The 24,791-nt window shown below is 39.0% G+C and overlaps 1 protein-coding gene across 1 annotated transcript in view; it reads right to left on the bottom strand.

Annotated features, from left to right (window-relative positions):
- MTMR7 (myotubularin related protein 7) overlaps positions 1–23,364 on the bottom strand; it is a 52,645-nt gene extending 29,281 nt beyond the window's left edge. Inside the window, exons 1-4 of the mRNA XM_040556957.1 lie at positions 23,271–23,364; positions 5,455–5,577; positions 4,529–4,691; positions 630–787 (exon numbers count right to left, since the gene is read on the bottom strand). Coding sequence (XP_040412891.1) covers positions 630–787; positions 4,529–4,691; positions 5,455–5,577; positions 23,271–23,294 — 468 coding nt within the window. The 5' untranslated portion in view covers positions 23,295–23,364. The remainder of the gene's footprint in view (positions 1–629; positions 788–4,528; positions 4,692–5,454; positions 5,578–23,270) is intronic.
- Between the last annotated feature and the right edge of the window lie 1,427 nt (positions 23,365–24,791).

The raw sequence follows: 24,791 nt of genomic DNA on the forward strand, positions 1-24,791 counted from the left end.
AGCAACAAAGCCGATGGAGGGCATGGACAAATTTCTTTCAGATCATATTTTGGTTGTTATTTCTCACAATTAATTAACGTTCTGGGGACTTCAGCTGTACAAGAGTGAACTAGGCAGGACAGTATGTGGCTAGGAAGAGATATAACCTCTCAGACAACGCTGGAAAACTCCAACAGTCAATCACAGAGGCTTCGAAAGGACTGTGAGAATAGCCAGTGAGGAAAAACTGTTGCTAAATTTGCTGTTACAAGTATTTTTTTCTTAAAATGTCTGTGTAGTAATTTTACGTAACAGTACATGTCAGGAAAATTCTCATTTAGACACTTAACATTAGGCATGATTTACTTAATTTTAGGTATGATTTACCGGCAGCCAAGCACTAAGGTTTAAAACTTACTCTTGCCAAATTTTTGCTCTTCGGCTTCCAATATATTAAATGAAGATACATCCTTTATCCTGCTATCTATTTTCCTTTCAGTGTGAAAGAGGAGAAGGGCTGCACCTTCCTACAAGTGCGTACAGGACTGGGCACACAGGAATTCTGCATCTAAGCACTAGGGTAGCCCACAGTCGGACTGCTGGTCCATGCACTTCATGGGCTCCATGACATAAAAATCACAACAACTCACGCCATAGTCTCTGTTAACATCACTAATCTGCCAGTAATCGTTCGGAATACCCATCCGGTTATATTCTTCATTGAGGTCCACAAGCTTCCAGCCTTGTTCTCGTTCTTCTTTATCTAATTTTGGATTGAATGAGAAACAATACAGCTCTTCGTATTTCACTGAAACAAACAAACAAACAGAACAGTAAGACATCTAATTTCTGATCCTGAAGTCACTCTTCAAAAACAAAACTTGGCACTGTCTTTTTTTGTAGTTTCTCTTTTAAAAATAGCATAAATTGCTACTCCAAATCCTACAGCCTGGCTTATAACTATTGTCAAGCATACTGTGATATTTTTGTTATTTGCATAAGTTATAATATATGCGCCTTATTAGCAATGCTATTTGAAATATTCTGTTCTAAATAATTAAAATTAAAGGAATTAATTAATCTTAATTAAAATTAAGATTAAAATTCTCCCTCAGCACAAAAACAAAACAAAAAAAAAACCACAACGGAGATGGTAAGTTTTTATCTGACAAAAATTGAAGTTAGTGACAGAATCAGTATTAGGCCTGCAAAACAATTTGCAAGTCAGAGGTAGCTTATAGATCCCTTTACTAACATAACATCTGTTTTGTGCAAAATAGCATGTGTTCCATCAATCATTTCATCATGACCATAAACTCATTTAAGTAGCTACGCCACTTGTCACCCTCAGTCAAGTACCATATAGTAAACTTTGCTTGTACTGGAGTTTTATTTATTTATTTATTAGGAATGTCTGTATTATCTGTATTTACACTAAAGAGTGTCTTAATTGTGGTAGCTTATGGCAGTCAGACACCATTGGCGTTAAATGCCACCTGTAACTGTTACGAAAAACTATTCCACATATAGCTTGAAACAAAAGTTCTTGCTGCTGAAGATAGTGTTATCACATGAGGGCATGTTTTATCCTGTTGCTCGAAGTTCCTTACAACTTTCTGACAAATAGGTTTTTAACTTTGAAATTGAAATAAAGTAAATCACAAGTTGAATCCTCGCTGGTGTCATAGTTCCCCGTGGATACAGGTTTTTTATGATACAATTTTAACAAGATCAGTAAATTTAACTACCGGACTTTCTTTTCTAATAATATCTGCCTATATTAATACACTAGGCAGAGTCTTAGTATACCACAGTAAGGAACTCATGGATATAAAAATAATAATATCAACAACAATAACAACTACACAATTAATAATGATAAGGCTTCCACTTTTTTTTTCCATAGGTAGTCTTTATTTTTATTTTAATTATCACTGAATCACAGAACGGCCGAGGTTGGAAGGGACCTCCGAAGATCATCCAGTCCAACCCCCCTGCCGAGCAGGATCACCTAGAGCACACTGCACAGGATGGCATCCAGGTGGGTTTTGAATATCTCCAGAGAAGGAGACTGCACAACCTCTCTGGGCAATTATGTCTTTTAAAAGTGTAATTTAAGTTATATTTTGCACTTTTTAATTAAATGGATTGTATATACACACATGAAAAATAAGAACAAACATAAAGAAAGAAAACTTCATGTTAATTCTGTCAGGAAAGTACTGAAAGACAAGGTCATGAGAGAAGAGAAAGGAGAAAGAAAATAACGATTTGTACATGGTTCGATACTTCAAACTCTTCCTGTATTCTCTGACCTCAAATTTCTGTCATGGCACAGATTAGGAAGACAGTGTGGTCTTTTTCTCATCTGCTAACAAAGTTTCATCATTATCCATAAAATCCAATCTGAGCTCATTTCAATAAAGTGCTTTAAGTAGAAATCTAAGCTCTTGCTTTTACTGTTCGGTTGTCAGAAGCACCTGGAAATTCTTTCCAAGTGGACCTGCTTTCAGGCATAGTGGGAAGCCTTTAAAAATCCACCTGTTACAAAATATCCAGGTTATTTATGACTGAAGTCTCACTCAACATTACAACTATTACAACATGATGGTATCTATTGTGATGACAAAGTTTAAGTATTAATAATCAGTGTCTTAAAGCTCATTTATCAACTCTTCTCCAGCACTTCCAGGACCTTCCACACTTATTTTGTCGTAAATGTCTGCAATCCTGTAATAACTGTTACAGTCTGCTTGTTTCACAAAATGTCTTAACTAAGCAAAAAAAGGATGGATTCAGCTGACGGCATGATATTAAAATGCTATTAACTGCTGGGAACAATAAAATCAAACACAAATTTCTCCTTCTCAGAGAACATGGAAGAGATTAAGCCAGTTCACAAGAAGGCTTCACTCAGGTTCAGCTGTGCTGGAATCAATTAAAAGATCAGGCAGAGAAGGGAAAACAGAGCTTAAACAAGTCAATTTTTCTCCTCATGGAGTAAAGTGTACTTTATGATGCTGGGTAACTGTGTAACCTAAAGAAGTGAACCTTCTTGCCCTGACGAAAAAGGACAGAGCAGAGTATCATCAGGATACATTTGGGTCAACTTTCAGTTAGAGCCTTCTAAATTTTAAGCAAGCAAGATTTTATCCCGCCTAACTTGAAGATTGGATACTTTGCTGGAGAAGGAAAGCCACTGTGCAGCTGAACTCTGCCAAAAGCAAATTCTGCTGTGCTAATACTGCGCCTTCTTTGTTCAAATGTCTTTGCCCACTGTGGTCTGGCACTGAGCATGTGTCCATGCTCCTCAGCCACTCTTCTCTTGGGCAGTCTGTATGTCTGTCCGTACCGAAGTGTCCGTCTTGGTGCACAGCAATAGGCACACATCCTCCTGGCTCCAAGGAGATAGTGTTACAGAACTGCTTTCCTTACAGCACGCATGAGCACATACTTGTGGTGAAGGCCCGTGGAATTAATCCAGATCTACATCAGCAGAAGCACAGACTAAATTTGTCTCATTGTTTCTGAATTTCTCCAATTGCTTTCATCTTGCATCACCTAGCATATCAAGTTACATCTGCTGCACTTGCATATTACTACTACTTCTACTACCCTAATTATAGAAGGCACTTTACAAAGATCAGTTACTGTGCTGGCTGACTGTGCAATTTTTCCCCTCTACACACTAGATAAAACTGGTGTTGTCCTAGCAAGATATAAATTAAAGCCAATGCTGTCACTTTTTGTACAGACTGTGGCAAACACTTCTTTGCTTACTGTTAAAATAAAACTATAGGACAGAGGTGGGTGTTGTCTTTATGCAGTTATTATTTTAAACAAACAACCCAGAGGCCTTGTGAGTTGGCTCCTGACATGGGGGATCAGATGCTGGACTCCATTGCAACATTTGGATTTTCACTGTAAAGAGGAAAGGCTTCAAAAGGACCTTGTTTGGGTTTAATAAATTCAAAAAAGGGCACATTCATCTTTCATCATTCAAATCTAGACAATAATAAGCCAAAACACAAGCAGTCCAGTGACATAAATTAACTACTTGCTGCAACACATTTCTTTGATTTAAAAAAAATTGTGCACAGCACGGAAAAATCAGATCTTGATGTGGTCACTAGATTTATCGTAAGTTTTTCATCACCACAGGAATGTGAAAGTTCCCTGTATTTAGAGACTTGTCAGTGTTTTCCTAAATTCACACTTACACAGGGCATCCAGTAAGCAACAGTGACATGTAAAATAGCATTATAATATATTTTATGGTCAGCAATCCCCTAGAGTATCATTTTAAGTAAAAGTTCATGTCAAACATTTTGGAATGAACTACTTGTTATAATGTATGTTCTTCATTACTCTAAAAGTGATTACTTCAATAGCTTGTGTGCTCAGAGACCTTTTTTTCACCATAATGCATCCCCAATGAAGTCTTTTCTCTTAAACTGCACAGAAGAAAGATGCACAGCTACACTTCTCCCATTACATTCGCTCTCTTCAGGAGAGTGATTGACTTCAGTGCTGTGTTCCCTTCCCATACCTGGCCGTGCCAGACGTATTAGAGAGATGTAAACATCGTGGCAGTCTCGTTCCTGAGGGATGATCAGCTGGATGACCTGGAAGTTCTTGCAGCGGATCAGCAGTGGGCAACCTGTGGCAGTTGTGGCCTGCTTCTCAATGGAGGAAATTTGGCTGTGGAGAACCTGTGAGGGAATTGAAAATTGTTATGCCACACAATGTAAATCTTCAGGAAGAAAAACTGTTTCTTATAATGATCTGCCAGGACAGACTACAATAGCTTCCACTGGTGTTTCAGAAAATTGCCCCACACCTCTTCTTGTATTTTTGTTCCTACCTCCAGCATCAGGCTCAGGCAGTGCCAAATACATACCCTACAGACAAAGACTTCTAGGGTCTTTCAGTTGGTCAGACATTAGCCTGGTCATGCTATCCAAAGCTTTCTGGTTTTGTTTGTTTGTTTTTTAGGGTAAGCTAATGGTTGCCAGAAAAAGAGCTCTTATCATCTATCTGTGCAGTGAAAAGATGAACCAGCATCAGTTGTATAAAACTATTCCAGAGTCCCTAGGCTAAAAAACTGGGCATCCTAACTAACAGAATGGAAGTACAGGCAGTCAGGGAGACAGGCAAGAGCTGACTGAGCCTGGGTAGTAACTCACATCCAAAACAGATGTACTTTAGAAAGGTGGTTCCTCGGTGAAACACATCCAGTACTTGTACAGAGAAGGCCCTTGCATTCCTCTGGATTACAATATCCAGAAGCCATTGAAAGTGCTCAAGAATTATCAAGCTGCAAAGGTCTTCAATTGGAATTTCACATGCTCTGAAGTTATAAAAGCAGCCATATAAACTGATTTATCACATTTAATCTACTTTGCAGGGTATTTTCAAATTACCATCAATAAATTGCCATGCACTTACAGCTAACTGAAAAATAAAAATTCATACCCAGGTTTCTTTACGAGTTTCAGAAGCATTCTCCACGAATATGACATGGGTAGCTGTTAAATACAAGGTTCCCAGTGCAGCTTTTCTTGAGGATACACGATCAAGTAACCGAACATTTTCCACCTAAACAAAGAAATGACAGAGAGAAAAAGAAAATGAAAAAACAAAAACAAAAACCTAGGCTACGGCATAGCCTTCCACAGTGAGATCTCAAAATTCACATTTTGTCCATTATGAACACAGGTTTTTGATTCTAAGATTAGACATTTACTACCTACACAGTACATAGGTTGATCTACCTTCACAAGCAATAGAACGCAGGATAGCTTCATAGGACGATTTAGGTTGGAAGAGACCCCAGGAGGTCTCCAGCCCAACCTCCTACTCTAAGCACGGCCAGCTCTGAGGTTAGATCAGGTTACCCAGGGCTTCTCCCAGTCAGGTCTTGAAAATCTCCAAGGATGGAGCCTATCCAACTGGTCTGGGTGACCTGCTCCATTGCCAAACTGTCCTCACAGTGAAAACGATAGAAAAACATGCTGCAGGATAGAGTAGTACCAGAAGAACCACCGAATCCCTTAGTAATAAGTGTAGTCGTTACTTTTTAGGTTTAGGTATTGGGTTTGTGCCTATGGTCTTTTCTGAGGAAATTATTTTTACACTGATTCTCAAAAATGGCAGAAGTAAGCTAATACAGATACATACCCTTCCCTTGAGCCCATTCTGTGGCCCCCACTGATCTCAGCTGGAGGTTTGCATGCACCAGTGCACAAATGTGCACCCCAGATTTCTACTGCACTATACATATGCTGTATAGAAGATTCAGGAATAAACTGAAATTCTGGGAAAGTCAAATAAGGGAAGCAAACTGAAACTGAGAGTCATAAGTAGATTTTTGTTTGTGTGGTTATAGGAGCAATCTATCCAACATCCCCACTCCCAGAAAATTCCAGTGAATGTCCAAGTCATAAACCAAGTGCTGGTTTATAAGGAAATACAGAATGGTCAAAAAAATAAATCAAACACAGGAATATCTCAAAATTAACAGTCAAGCCTGAACCAAATAATGTTGGAAAGCTGCCTCACTAATGAAAAAATAAAAATAAACAAACTACCTCACACATAATATGGAAAAGCATAGCTAAAACCATCTGAACCAGAAATGCTGTGAGAGCATGAAAAGATGCTTTTCCCATAAGATCTTTCCAGAGCCATATGAAATGACTATCAGAAAAGTATTTATATATGAGAAAATATGATTATATTACGTGATCTAACTCCAGATCTAACTTCATGTTCATTTTTTTCCCCTCTTGTGGCACCTCTGTATCCAAACATCTGTTAGTAAAGAAATCCAAAGACAATTTCTCCCTTGAGCTCTTTCTTTTTATCTCACCTTACCAAAACCCTGTGATAGCAAGGCAGGGCCTGGCATCCCTCCAAGCCATTCCAGAATTATCAGTGATACAAAGAAAGCTAAATTAAAAAATAAAATAAAATTATAATTAAAAAAAAAAAGAATAAGCAGGAGGTGATAGTGGCAGAGTGTCTTTCTTCAGCAAGTCCCACTCAGGCTTGCAGACAAGTCTGTGGTAATAGTTCAAAAAATGTCTAAGCTATGCTGCTATTAGTGGACATATCTGGAAATTTTTTCCTTCAGTCACCTTCCAACTGGAATCAAAGACTTAACACCCACTGCTTTGTTTCACTGGACACAAAATGGACGTTCTCTCTTTGGTACACTCCTGAAAATAGGTGAGTCTATAACGTTACAAATCCTCAGATAACCAGCTTGTGGCTTTTACACAGTTAGTATTTGGTATATGGCATATGTCACAGGTATTTGATCCGCTGTTATATGGCATTTTTGACTGAGAGGCTAAAGGGATAAAAAGATCAACAAGGCAGCTGTTGAATGGATTAAAATTGCCTGAAATGGTTAATAATTTCTTAACAATGGCTTTGGTAGGTTTCCCAGTGCAACAAATTTAAAGCCAAAATTAGTTGGTTTTCCTACAAAACAAGCCTCATTCAAAAACATTAAACCAAGGAATGCTGATGGTCAGGACCATATAATGTGTAGTAAATTACCAAATTGTTTTATAATATTAGAATTGTACTAGAGCATGATTTTCACACAAATGGTAGCAAAGCTCTACGTAGCCTTCCCACCACTGCAAGAGACCTGCAACACACTGGCAATCTTCTCTACTTCTCTTCTCAGCTCTCCACTCAAGACTTACAGTTCCTTTTATACACCCAGTTATTTTCAGGGCCTAGGGTTGATAACTGTTGAAGAGATATGACCCCATTAAAATCAAAAAGGACTATTCTTGTGTTTGAAGTACTGAAGCTGACATAAATGTTGCTCCAAGAAAATGGAAGAGAATAAAAAGAAGAGAATAAAAAAAAAAAAAGGAAGAACACTAGGGAGGACATAATCACTTTTTACAGTGAAATAAAAGTAATTTTGCACCATCTCATGAAAACCAGAGCTGGGTGCCATGAAAATAAATAATGAAGATCTGCAAAGTCATTCTGATTTTCAATAACATAGAGATCCCAGATTACATTGACAGAAGCTTCCTACAATACTCTCAGAGACAGGATGTAGTGTTTCTTGACATGTATTATCTCAGTCTTTACGGACTTTCACTGAAATCACACAACAAGCAGAATGATGCCAGCACCCAGAACTGGATGTTTGCAGTGTGTAATCTAAACACATTGCACTAATTTAAGAATAGGAACAGAGAGGTCCTTAAAACCAAAACAAGCCAGTTTGGTAGCAAAATGCTTAAAAATCAAACAATTAGCAAAAAAGCAAAAACCAAGTCTTCTCCCTCAAGGCCAGTAATAATCTGCTTTAAACAAAAATAAAACAGCTAGAAAGCATGAATAAAGTCTTTTCCCAGGACCATCTACTTCAGAGGTCACATATTGGGGTGAGGAGGAATGAAAGAAACACAGTGTTAACCCAGAACATTCACTAATAAGCCAAAGAGGAGATATAAAAGAGCCCAGATGATACAAAACAAAGATTTAGGCAGTGCTCCAAACCTACAAAGAACCCACAAATAACAACAAAAATGAGGTTCATCTAGACAAAACGGAAGTACCTACGGTGTAGTCTGGCCATGGAGGGCTCTGCTTTACAGGCTCTGGTCTTGTCCAAGGAAGTTGTCGCCCCCAAATACCACCCTACACACTGAGGTACTTCAGGACATGAAACACAAGCAACACAGACTCAAACAGCAGGGCAGGGGCTGAGGGCTGAATTTTCAGGCCTCCTAATCACACCTTCACCCTACTCTTCAGTCAGAGACCCACAACTGAATAGCAACCAAGACTCACTATAATTATTTTTTGAAGACAAAGCTACAAATAAAATAAAGAGTAGACATGAATAAACAGGAATAGCTGCAATAGGAACTACGCAGTAAGTCATATTTCATTAAAACAAATACTACAACTGCATGGTTCATCCAGCCCTGCAGTTTATCTCTTAGAGTGGAAGAGTATGAGGCAAGCATGTACTGATGCTCCCTCAGGATGTTACCCCAACTTCTAGAAGCCAGCAGCTCTGGGGGCTTTCTAAGGTGAGGTCATAGTTTCTAATAGCTCTAATTAGATTTATGTTCCATGAATTTTGTCATGTAACATTTTGAATCCCTGTAAACTAATGACACCCACAATGCCCTGTGAGAGTGAACTTCACATTTTGCTATGCGTTGTACAAACAAATATCCTTTCCTTTTGCTTGTTTTGACTCTGCCACCGATGGCAGGTGCACTGTGCCATTTGGTGACTGAGTTCTTAAACAGTGAATGTTGCTCCTCATTTACCTTCTCTGTCATACACACTGTTACTGAGCCTTCCCTCCATTGTCTCATTCCCAGACAGAAGAGCCCAACTTTATGTAGTTGCTACCTGTACGGGAGCTATTGCTGACAAGCTCTTCCATATTTCTGATTTTGTGACAAAAATTCAATTTTTTAAGAGGCCAAAAGTGCAAACATAATTCAGGATATGGTTGTATGGCAGATCTGTGGAGTGAAATAGTATGTTTGCTCTTTTGTTCTCTACTGATTTTTTTTTTAAGTTTTCAAACATTGCTTGTTTTTTTGCTCCTTGATTAACACTTTTTTTTTTTTAGAATAGGTATTATAACTCCAAGTCATCTCTGCATACATAAGCTAAGACTCCCCCCACCCATTTGTATTATCTTACATTTATCAGTGATTAATGTTGTCTATCAGTATCACGAGGCATTGCTACGAGCCTCTACGGCAATCCTTCATTTCTCCTACGCTAGGTAATTAAAGTACTGTCAGTGAAGTTTGCTGCCTCTGACACCTCCTCCCTATATCTTTCAAAACAGTTGTCAGCTGAACATCAGAGGCTTTCATATATTACTTGAATCTCTAGAGAGGAATTGCCTCCATTGCAAAAACTGAGTTAATTGTTTCTGTTGTGGCTTAGCCCCAGCAGGCAGCTCAGCACCACACAGCCCCTCACTGTCCCCAGGTGGGAAGGGGGAGAGAATCAGAACAGTAAAAGTGCAAGAACTCATGGGTTGAGATAAGGACAGTTCACCAGGGAAAGCAAAAACCGTGCACACAAGCAAAGCAAGACAGGGAATTCATTTGCTACTTCCCATCAGCAGGCACTTCCAGGACAGCAGGGCTGATCACGTGTAGCAGTTTCTTGGGAAGACAAATGCCATCACTCCAAACATCCCTCTTTCATCCTCCCTTACCCCAGTTTTATTGCTAAGCATGATGCCAAGTGTTGTGGGACATCCCCTGGGCCAGCCTGGGCCAGATGTCCTGGCTGTGTCCCCTCCCAGCTCCTGGTGCACCCCCAGCCTCCTCGTGGGCAGGGCAGCGTGAGGAGCTGGGAAGGCTTTGGCTCTGTGCAAGCACCACTCTGCAACAACTAAAACATTGGTGTGTTACCAGTATTCTCATCCTAAATCCAAAACACAGCATTGTTTGAGCCTTTATGAAGAAATTAACTCTGGCCCAGCCAAACCTATGACAGTTTCTTATTTTTTAACTAGTTATTACTGAGAGGACCTTAGTCTGTGGTGATTAAGTTTCTTTAAGAGCCTTTGATAAAGATGTGGAAGATCACCTCAATTCTACCAGATGGATTCACCCTAGTTCATATGTTCAGCTACTTTTCCAAAGAAATTTAAAGAATTATAAGTTCCTCTGTGAAAGCTATGCTGATTCTTCCCCTTTTTAATAACACCCATAAATCTAAAGATTTAGAAGGGAGGAACAAGGGGTGTAGCAGCTTCTATCAGTTTTCTCAGATTAGGTATCATTCATCACCTCAATTTTATTTATTTATTTATTGGACTAGAACACTTTTATGCAGCACACCATAGTTACTGGCTTGACAGTTTTGTACTTTCTTTTAATTGTTTTGTGTGGATACCATCTGGCCACAGTATTTTTTTTACCATTCACTGTTGTCAGTTTCTCATGAAATCTCTTCTAATAACACTTTTATTGGTAACAAATATTCTGGTACATTCTTGACAGACAGATATGCCAGAAAGGGCATGGCCCTAAATACTTTTGCCACCTCGATCATTTACTAGCCCTATATATTTTGTCAAGATTTTGTCTACTTAAAGACAGCTAGAAAAAGGTTTTGCTACTATTTTTTTTTTTGCTAAGTTGTTCTTCAAAATCTCTTTTGGCCTGCTTTATTTTGGTTATATATTTGGCTTGTTTATGTTCTATTTTCCTCATTTAAGTACAACTTCAACTTGAAAGAAGCCCTTTTACTTCTAATAAAAGAAGTCCTTTTAATAAAAGACATCCTCTTACTCCTTTACCCTGCTGTTTAGCTATGCAAATCTTTTGTTGGTCTTTTAAAGCCTTTTTTTCTGGAAGTTGGCTTGCAGTAAGCTCCCGTATTTAAACAATCTTCATGACTCCCATAAACATTTTAATTTTTGGCTCTCTTTCTTTTTAAACAGTTTTCACATTTTTATGTAGTTTCCTCTTTGAAGTTAAACATTGCCATGGGAGATTTTTCTTTTTTTTTCTTTTTTTTTTTTTTTCCTTTTGCTATTTCAAGAATACTCATCTAAGTATTTTCATTGCTGTCACACAGAGGTTCCAGTTTTATCTTGAACCTGGTCTTTGTGTCAGGTCCTAGAATTACTTAGAATTACTTTCAATTTTTTTCAAGAATTACTTTCATTTTTTTTCAAAATAAGCAAATAGCCTCTCTATAAACAATCATTTACAACACCTAAACTTTTACTCAGAATCGCACCCCTAGCACAGTTATCCCATACCGATTTTGTAACGTCTCCCTTCGTTATTGCATTTTCTGCCTTCATGCCCTGTTTGATTTCAGTCAGGTTGTCAACAGGTGATGTGACGGCAAAGTTCCCCATTTTTCCTGTGTAGTTTGCCTGTCACATTGATTATTGTTCTCTCACCCAATTTCTAACATGCCTATTACAGCAAGATTCTCATTTACAACCAGTAACTTTAGTTTCCACAACTTTCTTCAGACTTAATATTTGTACAGAAACACAGACACATTTGGTCCAATTGTCTATGCTTTTTTTGCCATGGTTAAGTGGAACTCTTGGTGATTTCTGTTGATTTGAGAATATAGAATTTTTTATACCATCAGAGATTTTATGACACATTATAGCATCCAAAGTACCAGACATTTTCTGCATTCTAACAAGAGCTTCTTGATTTTTCTTCAGCATGGACAAGTACAACGCCAAATTATCTCTCTTACCAGGCTTGACAAGGAAAAAGTACTGTTTGTTAGACAATGCAGTTGAATTTTCATCTAGCACTTACTCCTGCTGACCTCAATGAGTATAGTAATTCAGTTAAAACTAATGAGCCTCAAAATTTGACTTGATTAAAATTAGCACGATTTGTTGATTAATCTTGGCTAACTCTCATGCCATATATGCTAGCCTGTGATTGTAGTAATAGAAAAAATAAAGCAGGTTTACTAATAACTTGCCTCATGAACGACTTCATCATATCTAACATTGTTTTCAATGGGGAAGTAAATTACTGTGGTCTAATCTCTTTCTAGATTCAAAACCACAGTTCTGATTCACTGCAAGCAAGTGGCACTAAGTGCCTTCAGGAGCAGTAAGGGTTTCTAAGCCCTCAGGAGCTTGTTCTAAAAATCTCTGCATAACCCCCAGCTGGCATACATGGCTTTCATCTGAACTTCATCTGTGTTTCTCTGCCTAGTTTCCAGTTACTCAAACTTTCTGGAAATGACGTATATTTCACCCATGGACAAATAAATAAATAACAAAGCAATCTTCTATCTTAGATTTCATTCTGCTCATCAAAGGATTCAGAGAATGAGTCTTCTGTCTTCTTCTCCACCCTTCTAATCAGGAAAAGAAAACCAAGTCAAATAGTGTCTTTAAATGGAGTAGAGGGAACAGGAATATGTTCGTTTCCACAAGAGGGGAACACATTGCAATATTGCTTTGAAAAAGTTCAGTTTTTCTATCCAAAAAAGTACAAGCATGAGGAGAAATTGGTATTAAGAATACTTAAAGAAAAAAATTGAATTCAATATTAGAAAAAGTCACTGTAGTAATTATTCTCCTACTTCTTCTCCAAAATGTGCTCTAATTTTTAATCAAAGCTGATGCAGATGTTGCAGAGCATGAGAATTCATGTATGTACACATCAGGAAAAGGCATACTCACCACACACATGGGCTTTGCCCAAAATGAAAACCTGGTGAGAGACACCAGGTCAGAGTATGACAGGTAAAGAATAAAAAAGAGCAAGTAAAGCTGAGAGCTCGGAGAGCTTGAGGAGCAAAAATGCAAGCACTAACCAAGCCAGCCTGAAGAGCGGCACCTAAAGAAAACCTTTAATAATTTATTTGAAGCTGTTGCCCCCATCATTTATTTTTGCCTGATGACTGTGGTTGTCTAGGCTTAAGGAAAAGACTGCCAAGAGATTTATTTCAATGATTACAACCCCTTACATGGGGATAAATAAAGTTGGCCAAAACCTCTATTTTCAATGCAACACAGATGACAGAAAAAGGAGGCAAAAATAGAAGTTACAGGGAACACAAATTACGAACAGATGGAAGGCACTTTTTACTCAGAGAATAAACATGATAAATTGCTTATGAACAAGGTTGCCAGAAGGTCATTCAAGAAAAAGATGTCATATTAGGGAAAAGCATGGGTCAAATCTTTATTCAGGCACAACTCCCACCAGTTTCAATGGGACTCCCACCTAAGGAAGAACAGCAAAGATATGACCCTGAAAGTGTTCAGAAAAGCTGCTGTGCCAAAATGTTACTCCTAAAAATATCCATGTACCCTAATTTGTTTTCATCGCTAGCATAGATTACTTCTTGAATAAGCTCTGACTGCATGGCCTATTTTTAAAAGATTCTTGAACATGGTACCTTCATTCTCACTTCTTTAATTTATTTAGGCATCTCCAAACACACGGCAACATCAAAAAATACACAAGTTACTGCTAGTTTTTCCTGCTGTTTATAGCTCCACATTTTAACTTTCAAATAAATACAGGATCAGTTTTTATGGTGGACATAGGCTTGAGTCAGGAAAGGAGAGAGAAGTAAGATGACAAGCAAGACCATCTCATGGAGTTCTGTTTTCACTACACAGGTTTTCTCTCCTTCGCATGTATGAGCTAAACCTGTAATTGCCACGTAACCCACTGCAATTTAACTGCACATCTGGAAGATGTGCAGGCAGAAAACCCATCTGGTAGCTAAGAACAAAAGAGCTCTGCTCCTGCCCATCACCAAGGAGGAACTGTTATTAATTGTTCTAATTCCTTCCCACCAAAACGGAAGAAAGGCGTGAAGACCCTCAGAGCTAGGAGGAAGCTCCTTATTAAAGGAAACCAAGGAATCTCCTAGCTCAGGACATGTCCTCATGAGTTTCTCCATTTTTCAGTCAAATAAAAGTTATTGCTTTGCGGCAAAAGCCTAAGTGATAAAAGTTGATCGAGTACCTTGAGATTTGAGTGTACAAAGCAGAGAAGTCATTTTTGGTGGTTCTTTAAAGGTCCAGAAAGTGCAATGATGCAATGATTTCAGTCACTGATTATAGTCACATATTCAGTCACTGAATATGACTGAGCTTCTAAGGTTTTGTATGATGTCCATGACCAAAAGAAGCAGGCTTTCATTGTGGGTTTGTTTTGGTCTGGAAAGTGAGGAAAGAGAGAATCATTGCAGAAAAAGCTAGAGGAAACAGAGAAGTCTGAAAGCTCACAGTGTGCGTCAGGGCAGGCACAAAAGAACATCAGAACACAGTGGTAAACGCACAGGATCTGCAAAAAGGATCACACTTTCCAGAAGGGTCTTGCAGGCTCTGTCTATGCCAGCTCAACAGCCGCTATTTCACAACCATCAGTACTGCTGAAAAGCTTGCTTCAAAGCCAAGAGATGGGGCTGGCTTAGGTCAGCAGCACGCACGTAGCCCTAGAAAGGCTTCTTCTCGTCCATCCATGCCTTCATCTTCCCTCGGGCTCCTAGACCCAGGGTTGCTGCCACTTTGCCTACTTATCTTGCAATGTTACACATGCGAGTAGAAGAAAGAAGAAACTGAATCTTGGGAATCAGTGACAGGGCTCCAACTGACTTCAGCACTGCAGGCACGCAAAAGCTAAGGGAATAGCTTGTACAAGCCAAAAGCCTGAGCCTAATGAGAAAAAAGGAGCACAGCTGGTATGGTTTGAGGCCAAGTGGAATATTTGAGCTTTCTTCACCCTGGTTGACCCCAGCTATCCATGTGTTTAGCATAATGCTCAAGAGTGAAAAAATATAACGTGCAAAAGACCAAATGCTGTTAAATATTTTTTTCCACAAAGAGAAAGTATAATGTTGTACTCATTAAACAAAATATACAATAAATTATCTTTCTGCATAGTTTTGGAACAAGAAAAAAGGAAAACAGAGTTGTCAATTTAATGCCATTTAATGTGGTTTCTATTCTATTTTCAATAAGAATCACAAAAACTGTAGTTGATCCATGTAATATTTTTACATTTTCATCTTTGAAGAGGTTTCTTGAGTGCAGTAAAATAATGTAAAATCAATCTGTAACACAGAGTCAGAAGGCTGCATATGTCAAAAAAAAATCAACCAAAACCAAAAATACCAACATAATAAAATTTAAATAAAAACACCTTAAGTTCAACATTATAAAAAGCTTCCTCAGGGCAAACCTGCCAGGATGGGGGAAAATATTCAAGAAAAATCTAAACAAATTTAATTCATTGAAGGACAGAAGTTAAGTTGAAATACTGGAAAAGAGCTGGAAAAAAATTTTAAGGAATGACTAGTATGTGAGCAAGACAGTGAAAAAATTACCTAACAATTTGATTAAAAAAACCCTCTATTGTCTGCTATGATCTACAAGTGGGAAGTCAGTACCTTATTAGCATATACAGCTGAGTAGCAGTTGTATAATGGACGCAGTGAACTGTAACCTATTACAAGCATATACAGCATTGCAATATGGTGTCAACATCACAGCTCAAAGTTTTTCCATAATGTTTTCTCTTTCAGCCCACATTAGATCCCATTTATCTAGAAAAGGAGAAGGGAGCAACTGAGGAATTTCACAGGTCAGTGTATTTTACTACATTTTCCAAAATTACTTAGACTTAGCTCTGAAAAAAATGCACAGAAAATTTTTGTGCACAGCAATAATCTAGAGTAGGGAGGAACAATTGTGCATGGAGCTAAGGTGCAGTGGACAAAATCATGTATGTATACATGTATATATAAATTCCTCCATTTGATACAGGTTGCTCCATTGCGTATTCAAAACTATGCACTGTTCAGCAGTCTATTTCAGAGCAGCAGCACCAGTCCCTTTGAGCTGCACAGGCCACCAAAGACTTGCATTAAAGATGGATTTGCAGGAGTCCCTTTTCTCATGGTATGGATCTGGCTTTCTCAGCAGGAAATGGCAGCGTACTCTTTCTGTTGCAAGTAGATCATTGCTCTAGCTAGCAGACACTGACAGATCAAATACCACCCACTTGAGTCCACCATCTGCAGGCTTAGAGATTCCAGCCTTGACCACTCCAAAGCCAAACTTCCCAAATCCTTCACTCCAACCTCAGTTTCCTACTACACAAAAATACAAATCAAAGAATATCCTGCAGGCACGTTCTAATGACTTTCAGTACCATCTTCAGTGCAACAAGTTTCAGAATTGCTGGATTAGACACAGATACCAAGACAGAAAATTAAAGCATGTGGTTAACCATGTTTTTAGAGCTTGTTTTGTGACTTTATCCAGCCGCCTCTTTATTGAGGGTCACATTATTGAAAATATGAAAGTCTGGCATAAAAACCCAAAGGGGACCTGCCAATTCCAGGATTAGGAAAATATTTATATTACTATGGACTTAACAGAGCAACCTAAATTTTAAAAAAGAACAAAACTAGAAATATAAGAATTTAAACTACCTTTCCAGTTAATATAGTGACACAGTATATGAATCTCACACAGAAGAAAGTGCCTTGCTACTCAAACAATGTGAGAAAGAGCAAGATACTTGATTTTTCTTTAAACAACGCTGCAACCAAAACAGAAATAAAGTGCATATTGGGAACAGCATGTGTTTGAAAATCAAGTTTCAAAAGTGAAAAAGCATCCAGAATCAAAGGGCTCTAATGCCAAAGGTAATGTAAAATAAAGAAAACCAAGTGAAAAAAGAACCAAAACCAAAAAAAGCTAAAATGCTGGTTTCTGAGACCTTTAAAGCCAGAGGAACACCTTCATTACCTCAAAAAGCCTTTGGATCACTGGCTTCATCAGTGTTCTCGCTTCAACTCATAAATTTGGCAGCAGCTTCCCAGATGGATCATTCTTACCTTCATCCCCTTCTAAATGTCTTTTAGTTAATATTCTGAATCAGATGTTTTGGTCTCTAAACCAGAAACACAATTATCCTGATCTAGTACGACAGCTCCTTTGCTCACTTGAATAAGTTATTTGCTTCACAAAGGTCAGTATGCTCCTGAATTCACTAGCTTAGATGTAACTAGTCGAGTCTGAATTAGCTATTACTTAAATGTTCAGCTGTCCCACAGGCTAATACTAATACACAGGCACAGAGTTTTGAGATGATGAATATATGACATGTTTTAACAGCTTAACCTGTTTCACGTGGAACTTCCAACAGGATAACCAAAGACTAAGAAAGTAGATATGGATGAAGAGGACCAAAAGTAGTATTCTATTTCTTTAAGAGAACATATATTAATATATCACTATGAGAATATGACTCAGATTACAGGACTGAGAAAACAGGTGTAAGAGTAGTGAACAGATGAAGCTGATTATTTTAATAGACACAAACAGGAGAAAAAAACAAGGCAAACTTCCACCAGATAAGCAGAAAAGTGAAATTTCAGCTGAAACTGTACTCCAAAGTTTTAGTTGTAGTCCTCTGTAACAATCGAGTTTTTTGAAAAAACACACCAACATAAGATCATTTAGATAATATTTCAATATGTTGAGAATAGAAAAATTACAACCTACTTGGACAAAACAGGATATATTTGGTCCACCTACTCCATGCTCAAGAAAAAGGGGGAAAAGCTGTTATAATCTTGTTATATTTTGAAATTCCAGCAACAGGATGAAGGGTTTTGTCTGCTGTCTACTCTTCTGTGCTGAATCCGCTACGGTTGCTTTGGCTCCTTGCCCTAAGCACTGCACATCTCGTGTCCACGTGGCTACTGCCATCAAACAGAAATAGCCAGTGCCTTGGATCAGTTCTGAGCTTCCAGGTTCCTAGTTCCACAGAGGTGAACCGAAGCTATCAAGTCCACAGCCAAAGGCAAGTTTCCCAGCACTTTAAGATGTGCTGTGAGCGCTGTGAGAGCTGCAGGTGTCGGCTATGGAGCCAGGAACCAAGAGCTACCTACGGTTAGGTTTCCAGGTTGGACAACTGACTTAGCACTGTGGAGCTCAGACTCTCTAAAACGTCCAATTTCACTTCTGACATGAAGGAAGGACAGTTCTCAGATCCCCAGTAATCTCCTGGGGAGACAGCCAGGAAAAAGGAAATTTTTCATCAGAACGCTGCTGGTGCTTTCGCAGAACTTCAGCTACAACAACAGGCTTCTGGGAGATTTTTTTTTGTCTGGTAAGTAAGAACGTGCCAATGTAAAGCAATTTAATTCAAAAGTTCCTGCCAGGAGAAATAAAATGATAAAGAATGGAGGGAAGGTGGCGTCCAACAGAAACACTCCAGAAGAAGGAAAATAGTGACACTATAACCTGATAAGCCTGAGAGAAAGAAGTAAAACATCCAAACAGGTGAAATGCTGCTCAGGGAAGTAAACCACAGCCCAAATCTTCCAGTATAACAAGACAAAAACTGGTATTCACAAATATATGAGAATATTGGGAATGAGCCAAACAAAAACCATGATGTGAGGGAGAAGGAGATCCAAGACCTGACGAGCAGCTCTGGCTACGTGAGTCACTAGAGCTGCAGTGTCACTGCAATATTTCTTTTTAGCAGGAGTTAGTTTATTTTCACTAATAATGAAATTATCTTGAAACCCTCCAAAATCAAAGACAGCTCTGGATTTCCTCTAGTACTATTCCAAAAAAGACATAGTAAGTGACTTGATGTGTCATATACAAAATGGATGACATTGGGAAAATTGACTGTATTATGAAGTTGTTTCAATAAAAAGAAAGAACTATGAAAAAGAAAATAGATTTAAGATAAAAGGAAACACGACTCATTTACATATGCTGGAAATTAATTTTGGAAAGTAATATGCCTGGGAGAAAGACTTGTCATTATCATGAGAAATGTCATTGTATCTTAAATTCTGCCAGAGAAAGGGATCATTGAAAGGAAATACCTCACTATCACATCACAAAAATGAAAGCACTTGAGCAACTCAAGTCATCCCAAGTATTGCGTTAACAAGAGTTACCCAGCCAAATGAATTTCTGAACTAACTGCACTGAAGACAGCTGCTACGCCAGGGATATGTATGATGTACTCTTTATAATAGGAATCTCAGTTGGTAGGCCTGCTGCCAATATGCAAAGACAAATGATATGGAACAGAGGTAAATAAAATAAAGTAACTGACTTGCAACAGTGTGAAGTCCCCCTACGAAATAAGTGAATATTTAGAGCTTTTATCTGTCAACCTGTCCATGGTCAGACATGTCTCTATGGATGTTAACAAGATGTGCTTCTAGTCTGTGTGGAAGTATTGCTTATTAACTTTTTATGAGTGTTATGAGCAGTTTATCACATTTTGGGCTTGGGCAGTTATCCTAGGCAATCTTGCTGCTCAGTCCACACTAATAGCTGACAGTGGTTTTACTCATATTTAATTTTGAATTGATTATTGGAATTATATACCATTCTACTTAGCTCTGCAGGACAGTTAGCAACTCTTAAATATATGAAGACTGTAATTTGAGTATATAGGATGACATTTTCTTTGTGACATTTACATCATCGTTTTCTGTGTATATTTGTATAAGCACACATTAAATTTTCACTCTCCATTCTACTGATAATATCACAACACAACGATGACATTTGCTACATAAAAGAGTGTGTTAGGGACTCATCTATCTGTTCTCCAGTAGGTCTAAGGAATACCATTTCAAAAATAATGAAGAAAAGCTGTGTTGTCAAGTGGTTTCTATTTCTGCTATTGACATGCTATTTTTGCTTAGTAAGGAGAGATGGCAGTTAAACTCCTTAAGAGTAGAATTAAAAGCATTACATCTTCTGGTGCAAGACTAGGCAATGTACCATTTGCAAAATCACGTCATCACGTCAACAGCATGTGGAAGAACAGGACCGTTGAGCAGGTGGATGCACAGAGTCTGTTGGGAAAGACTCAGAATGGCCTTTGCAGTAGGAAATCCCACTGGAGCCGAGACACTGCCATATAGGTAAAGGTCACCTAGAGGATTCAATATATTTAGAATTCAAAAAGCTTTTGACAATCAAAGGATATTAAAGAAACTAGTTGCCATGGTACTAGAGGAAAGCTCCACTTACAGACTGAAAGCTGGTTAAAGGATAGGAAGTAAAGAGTAGGGCAGGGAAGTCCTACAAAGCCATCCAGACACTCAATCAGTGAGAGATAAAGAACTGGAGAAAAGAGCAAGCAGAAAAATCTCCAAGTCTGTGGATGATCATATGCTGTCTTAGACAGCCAAATGCTTTATCAGTGGCACACAAACTCCAGAAGAGCCTTGCAAAACAGTGGGCAGGCAAAAGAGACAGAGATAAACATAAGTGGTTTACCTACAGGAAAAAAAACACAAACCTAAACCACGTCTGCATGGACTCAGATCTGATAGTTACCACACAGGCAAGAGGTCTTGGGGTCATTGTTGACATTTCCCTGAAATTATCAGAATCGGGTGGGCTGTGATCGAAATTTATGGTAAAGACATGGATAAGGTGAACACGAATGGTTATTTACCAAATCATTGAAGCTAGATGCAGGGGGTCGTGAATGAAACTACTAAGATTTTTTTTAACAGATAGGAGAAAGTAATTCTTTCTACAGCTGTGATCTTCTGGAATTTGCTCCCACGCAGGCTGTGGAGGCAGAGGGTGTCAGCACGTTCAGAAAGGTTTTTGGCGAACTCACGCACAAGAGGTCCATAAATGGACACAAATCAAAGCAGGGAGGGCTGGACCCTACTGCAGCAACCAGGGATGCTGACAGGGTGCAGAAGGTGGCCAGGCTCTCCCTCCGCCACTGTCAGGCACACAGTAATGACCTAAATGAATTATTCGTCCAAACAATATGGAATTTCTTCACACCTTTTTTTTTTATTATTTATTATTTTGTTTAAATGATGGCTATGTTACATTGGATTTATTTTAATGTTTACAAACTGTCAATCAATACTGTTGTCGTGCAACTAAAATCAAAAACAGCTGCCAGGCCCTAACGGACATCATGCTTTTTACTGCCTTTTGAAGGAAAAGCTTTTACTTGGGGTAGGAATTTTGTTTTCCAGTATTATTAAGTTCATTAACTTTCAATGCATGGGATTTATCTTGATTTTCAAAGTGGCTGGGAACCTGGGAAAGTTCCATTATTCCAAAATAAATACCTCTACAGAGTAGGGCAGTTGCTTATCAAGCTTTTCTCAGGACAAAATTGGATGGGGTCAGGAAATGTAATACCAGAGACTAACTTACATGCAATACAGTGAGAATATCCCCATATTCACATAGCTCTCTCTTATCTCTTTTTACATTGCTGGGGCTCAAATTCATTTAATATTAAACTCCAAATTATCAGGTAGAAATTCAGCAAAACCAAAACAAATCAGAAAAAAAAAGTTTTTGTCACTCATTTTAAGCTGAGTTTTTCTGAACAAACAAATCAAAGATATCGGTTCTGCCAGGTAACTGTAGGAACATTGACACGTGACTGTATTTAGGAATAACTAGAGAGACGTATTTCAATACATCTGTATTTCAATACATCAGTACTCATGTTTAATGTCTTATCTTTTATACATTTATGGAAGGATTTTTAAAGGATTTAAAGGCACCTTTACCTCAAGCCTTCTAAACTGCTTTATTATGTCAGAGACATAACTTCTAGCATAGCTACAGTGTAGGGGGATGCCAGGAATCAAGATAGCAGAATCAACTCCCACTGAGGAAAGATTCCAGTGCAAGTCTTCAGTCATCAGTACCAGGCCTTCTCACAGCTGCCTGATACAGAAAGGGGCTTTAGATATGCATAGTAACATTTTAAGGCACTTGTTTGTAGAAAAGCTTCCATTGCTCATAATAAGGGCTTGCTGAGGCCATTTGTTCAAAACAAGTGTGAAGATTTACTTTTAAGATTCCCCCCCCCCCCCCCCCCTTATTCATTATCTTTCTCATTTGTGCTTTCAACATTCTTCAGCCAATGTGCAGAAGCACCTGCTCAGGCAACTTTCACTGATCGTTTCCCACCTGTGGTAGGAGAGATTCGTGCTGTTCTGACAGCCTTCCTTCCCACAAAATGATAGCTCATCAAATAAGAGGGGAGGAAGGGCAGTTCCTATAGTACCTATATTCCTAATATATGCAGTTTAGCACCAAAAGGCCCAAAAATCTAAGTTGAGTAAGACGAATCTCATCTCAAATTAATGTCCTCATACTAGATATTGACAATAAACAAATATTATATAATATTTGTTATATAACTAATATAACATACACAAAACAAATAACTTTTAATAGATCTTTTAGGGGGTACAAAAATAAATAGATAAAATAAAAATACATCCTACCCCCAATTCAAGTTGACATACTGCTGTTTATTTTTAGCACTATTTTGAATTAATTTTAGTGTGTGTCAAAACTGTATCTTCTTTTTTTGGCGCAAGATGAAAATTTAAAAATAATTAAAAAAAAAAAAACAGGCTTTATGCTTGGAAAGATGGACAAGTAGAAGGAATACACTGTTGGCCTATAGAAACTAAACAAACTCCCTGCCAGATCTTACATGCTGGGATGCACTAAAGGTGGACGAAAAGCAGGGTGCCCCTCTCTGGTTACCCACGAGGCACGGACAAGGCAACTCAGGAGCACCATAAATCCCCAGCCCACATCGCAGTGCTCACCCCCTAGGGTAGCAGGGATGGCTGAAACAGCAGAATGGCTTAATAATAATAATAATAATGGTGATGATGATGATGATGATGAAACCACCTCACAGGGGCCGGATCCTGCCTGCATGTCTGATCCCGCCGCCAGGACCCACCTTGGGCATCCGGATGTGCTCCATGGTGGCTCCGGGCCCCGCTTTTCACGCCAGCCAGGCAGCCATCCGCACCTGCGGCTCACTCCCAGTTTCCCCTCCTTCAAAAAAAAAAAAAATATATATATATATATATATATTTGTAAATATGTATATATATTTAATATTTTTTTTTATTCTCCCCGCGCTTTCCTGCGCAGGTAGGAAAAAAAAATAATGATTTAAAAAAAAAAAAGGTCCTTATTTATTGAAAGCAGATAACATGCCTGTATGTCGGTGCGGGCAGGTCAGCGGCTGGCCCCACCTCCCCGGCAGCAGCCATGCAGCACCGCCGGCGGGGATGCTCGGCGGGGCCGCATCCTGCTCGCCCGCCCGGCCCGGCCCCGGGCACCGCGGGGCACAGCCCGGGAGAGGATCTCCGGCAGTTCGCCGTCTGGTCCGAAACGACATGGCGAGGTCCTTTCTTTCAGAAAAAGGCTCGGAAACGGCCAAGGGAGCTCTGGCTGAGATGGCCTCCCCCTGTGTTTAGCCGTTCCCTGGCCCGGCGTGCGCAGTATCCCAAAGACAAAAGCCGTGCTTATTGAAACTGAGGCACTGATTCTGTTTATCTCAGGCTCTGCGGGTCTGTCTCAATAATTAACCATTTTGCTGCATCCTCAGATTGGTGCAGGGGGAGATTTTTTTGCGTCACACAATTTTCAGTCTTCTGCAAGAAATTTCTTGTCCTGTCTTTTGTCTTACCTGGCCCAAGAGATACCTCTTTTTTACCTCTTGAGGCAAAAAGAATTGCTAGAGAGCTGATTTCCCCAGATTGCAGCCCCATACAGTCATGAATAAATCTCTAACCATCTTGGAATCACTATCATATTCTGTGCAAAACAAGAAACTCTTCATTTTATGCCAATGTGGTGCTAATAATTTCAGATACAGCGTAGCCTTTGAAGCTTATGAAATGCCCACTTATTCCATATTCATCAATGTATTACAGCAATTCTTGACAAATAGGCTAGTCCTGTTTGGGCTAGCCACACCAAGTAATAGGAACAAATGTGAAGACCTGTCAAACCACATAAAGGCCATGGCAAGAGTGCCCTGCTCCAGAGCAGAAGCTCCGTATGTATCCTTATCTTGCCTGCAGGGAACAGAGCAAGCTTAATCCATTTTGTGAAAGCTAAAATATGTGCTGAAAATAATGGTGCTACCAAAAAATGTGAATGTATTTTACCCTAAGGGAGAGGGAATGATGGGTATAGGACTGCGCTGGCTCCAGTCCTGCCACTTTCTTGCTAGATGGTTCAGCATCAGGATTTTTTTTATGCTGGCTCTTTGATTAAAGGAGACCGAAGCTGTGTTGCCAGGAGTAGGAGGTGAATCATGTCTGGGTTCCCTCCTTCCCTGTTTTGGCCCATTTCTGCCCTCTTTTCTCTCATAATTCAGCTGCTGTTCACAATAGTGCAGGAGTGGCTGGGTCAACCATTATCTGAGGACACCATCAACTGGATGAAACTTCTACTGAGAGTTTTC

Source organism: Cygnus olor, chromosome 4 (genome assembly GCF_009769625.2).
Source record: "Cygnus olor isolate bCygOlo1 chromosome 4, bCygOlo1.pri.v2, whole genome shotgun sequence".
Classification (NCBI taxonomy): domain Eukaryota; kingdom Metazoa; phylum Chordata; class Aves; order Anseriformes; family Anatidae; genus Cygnus; species Cygnus olor.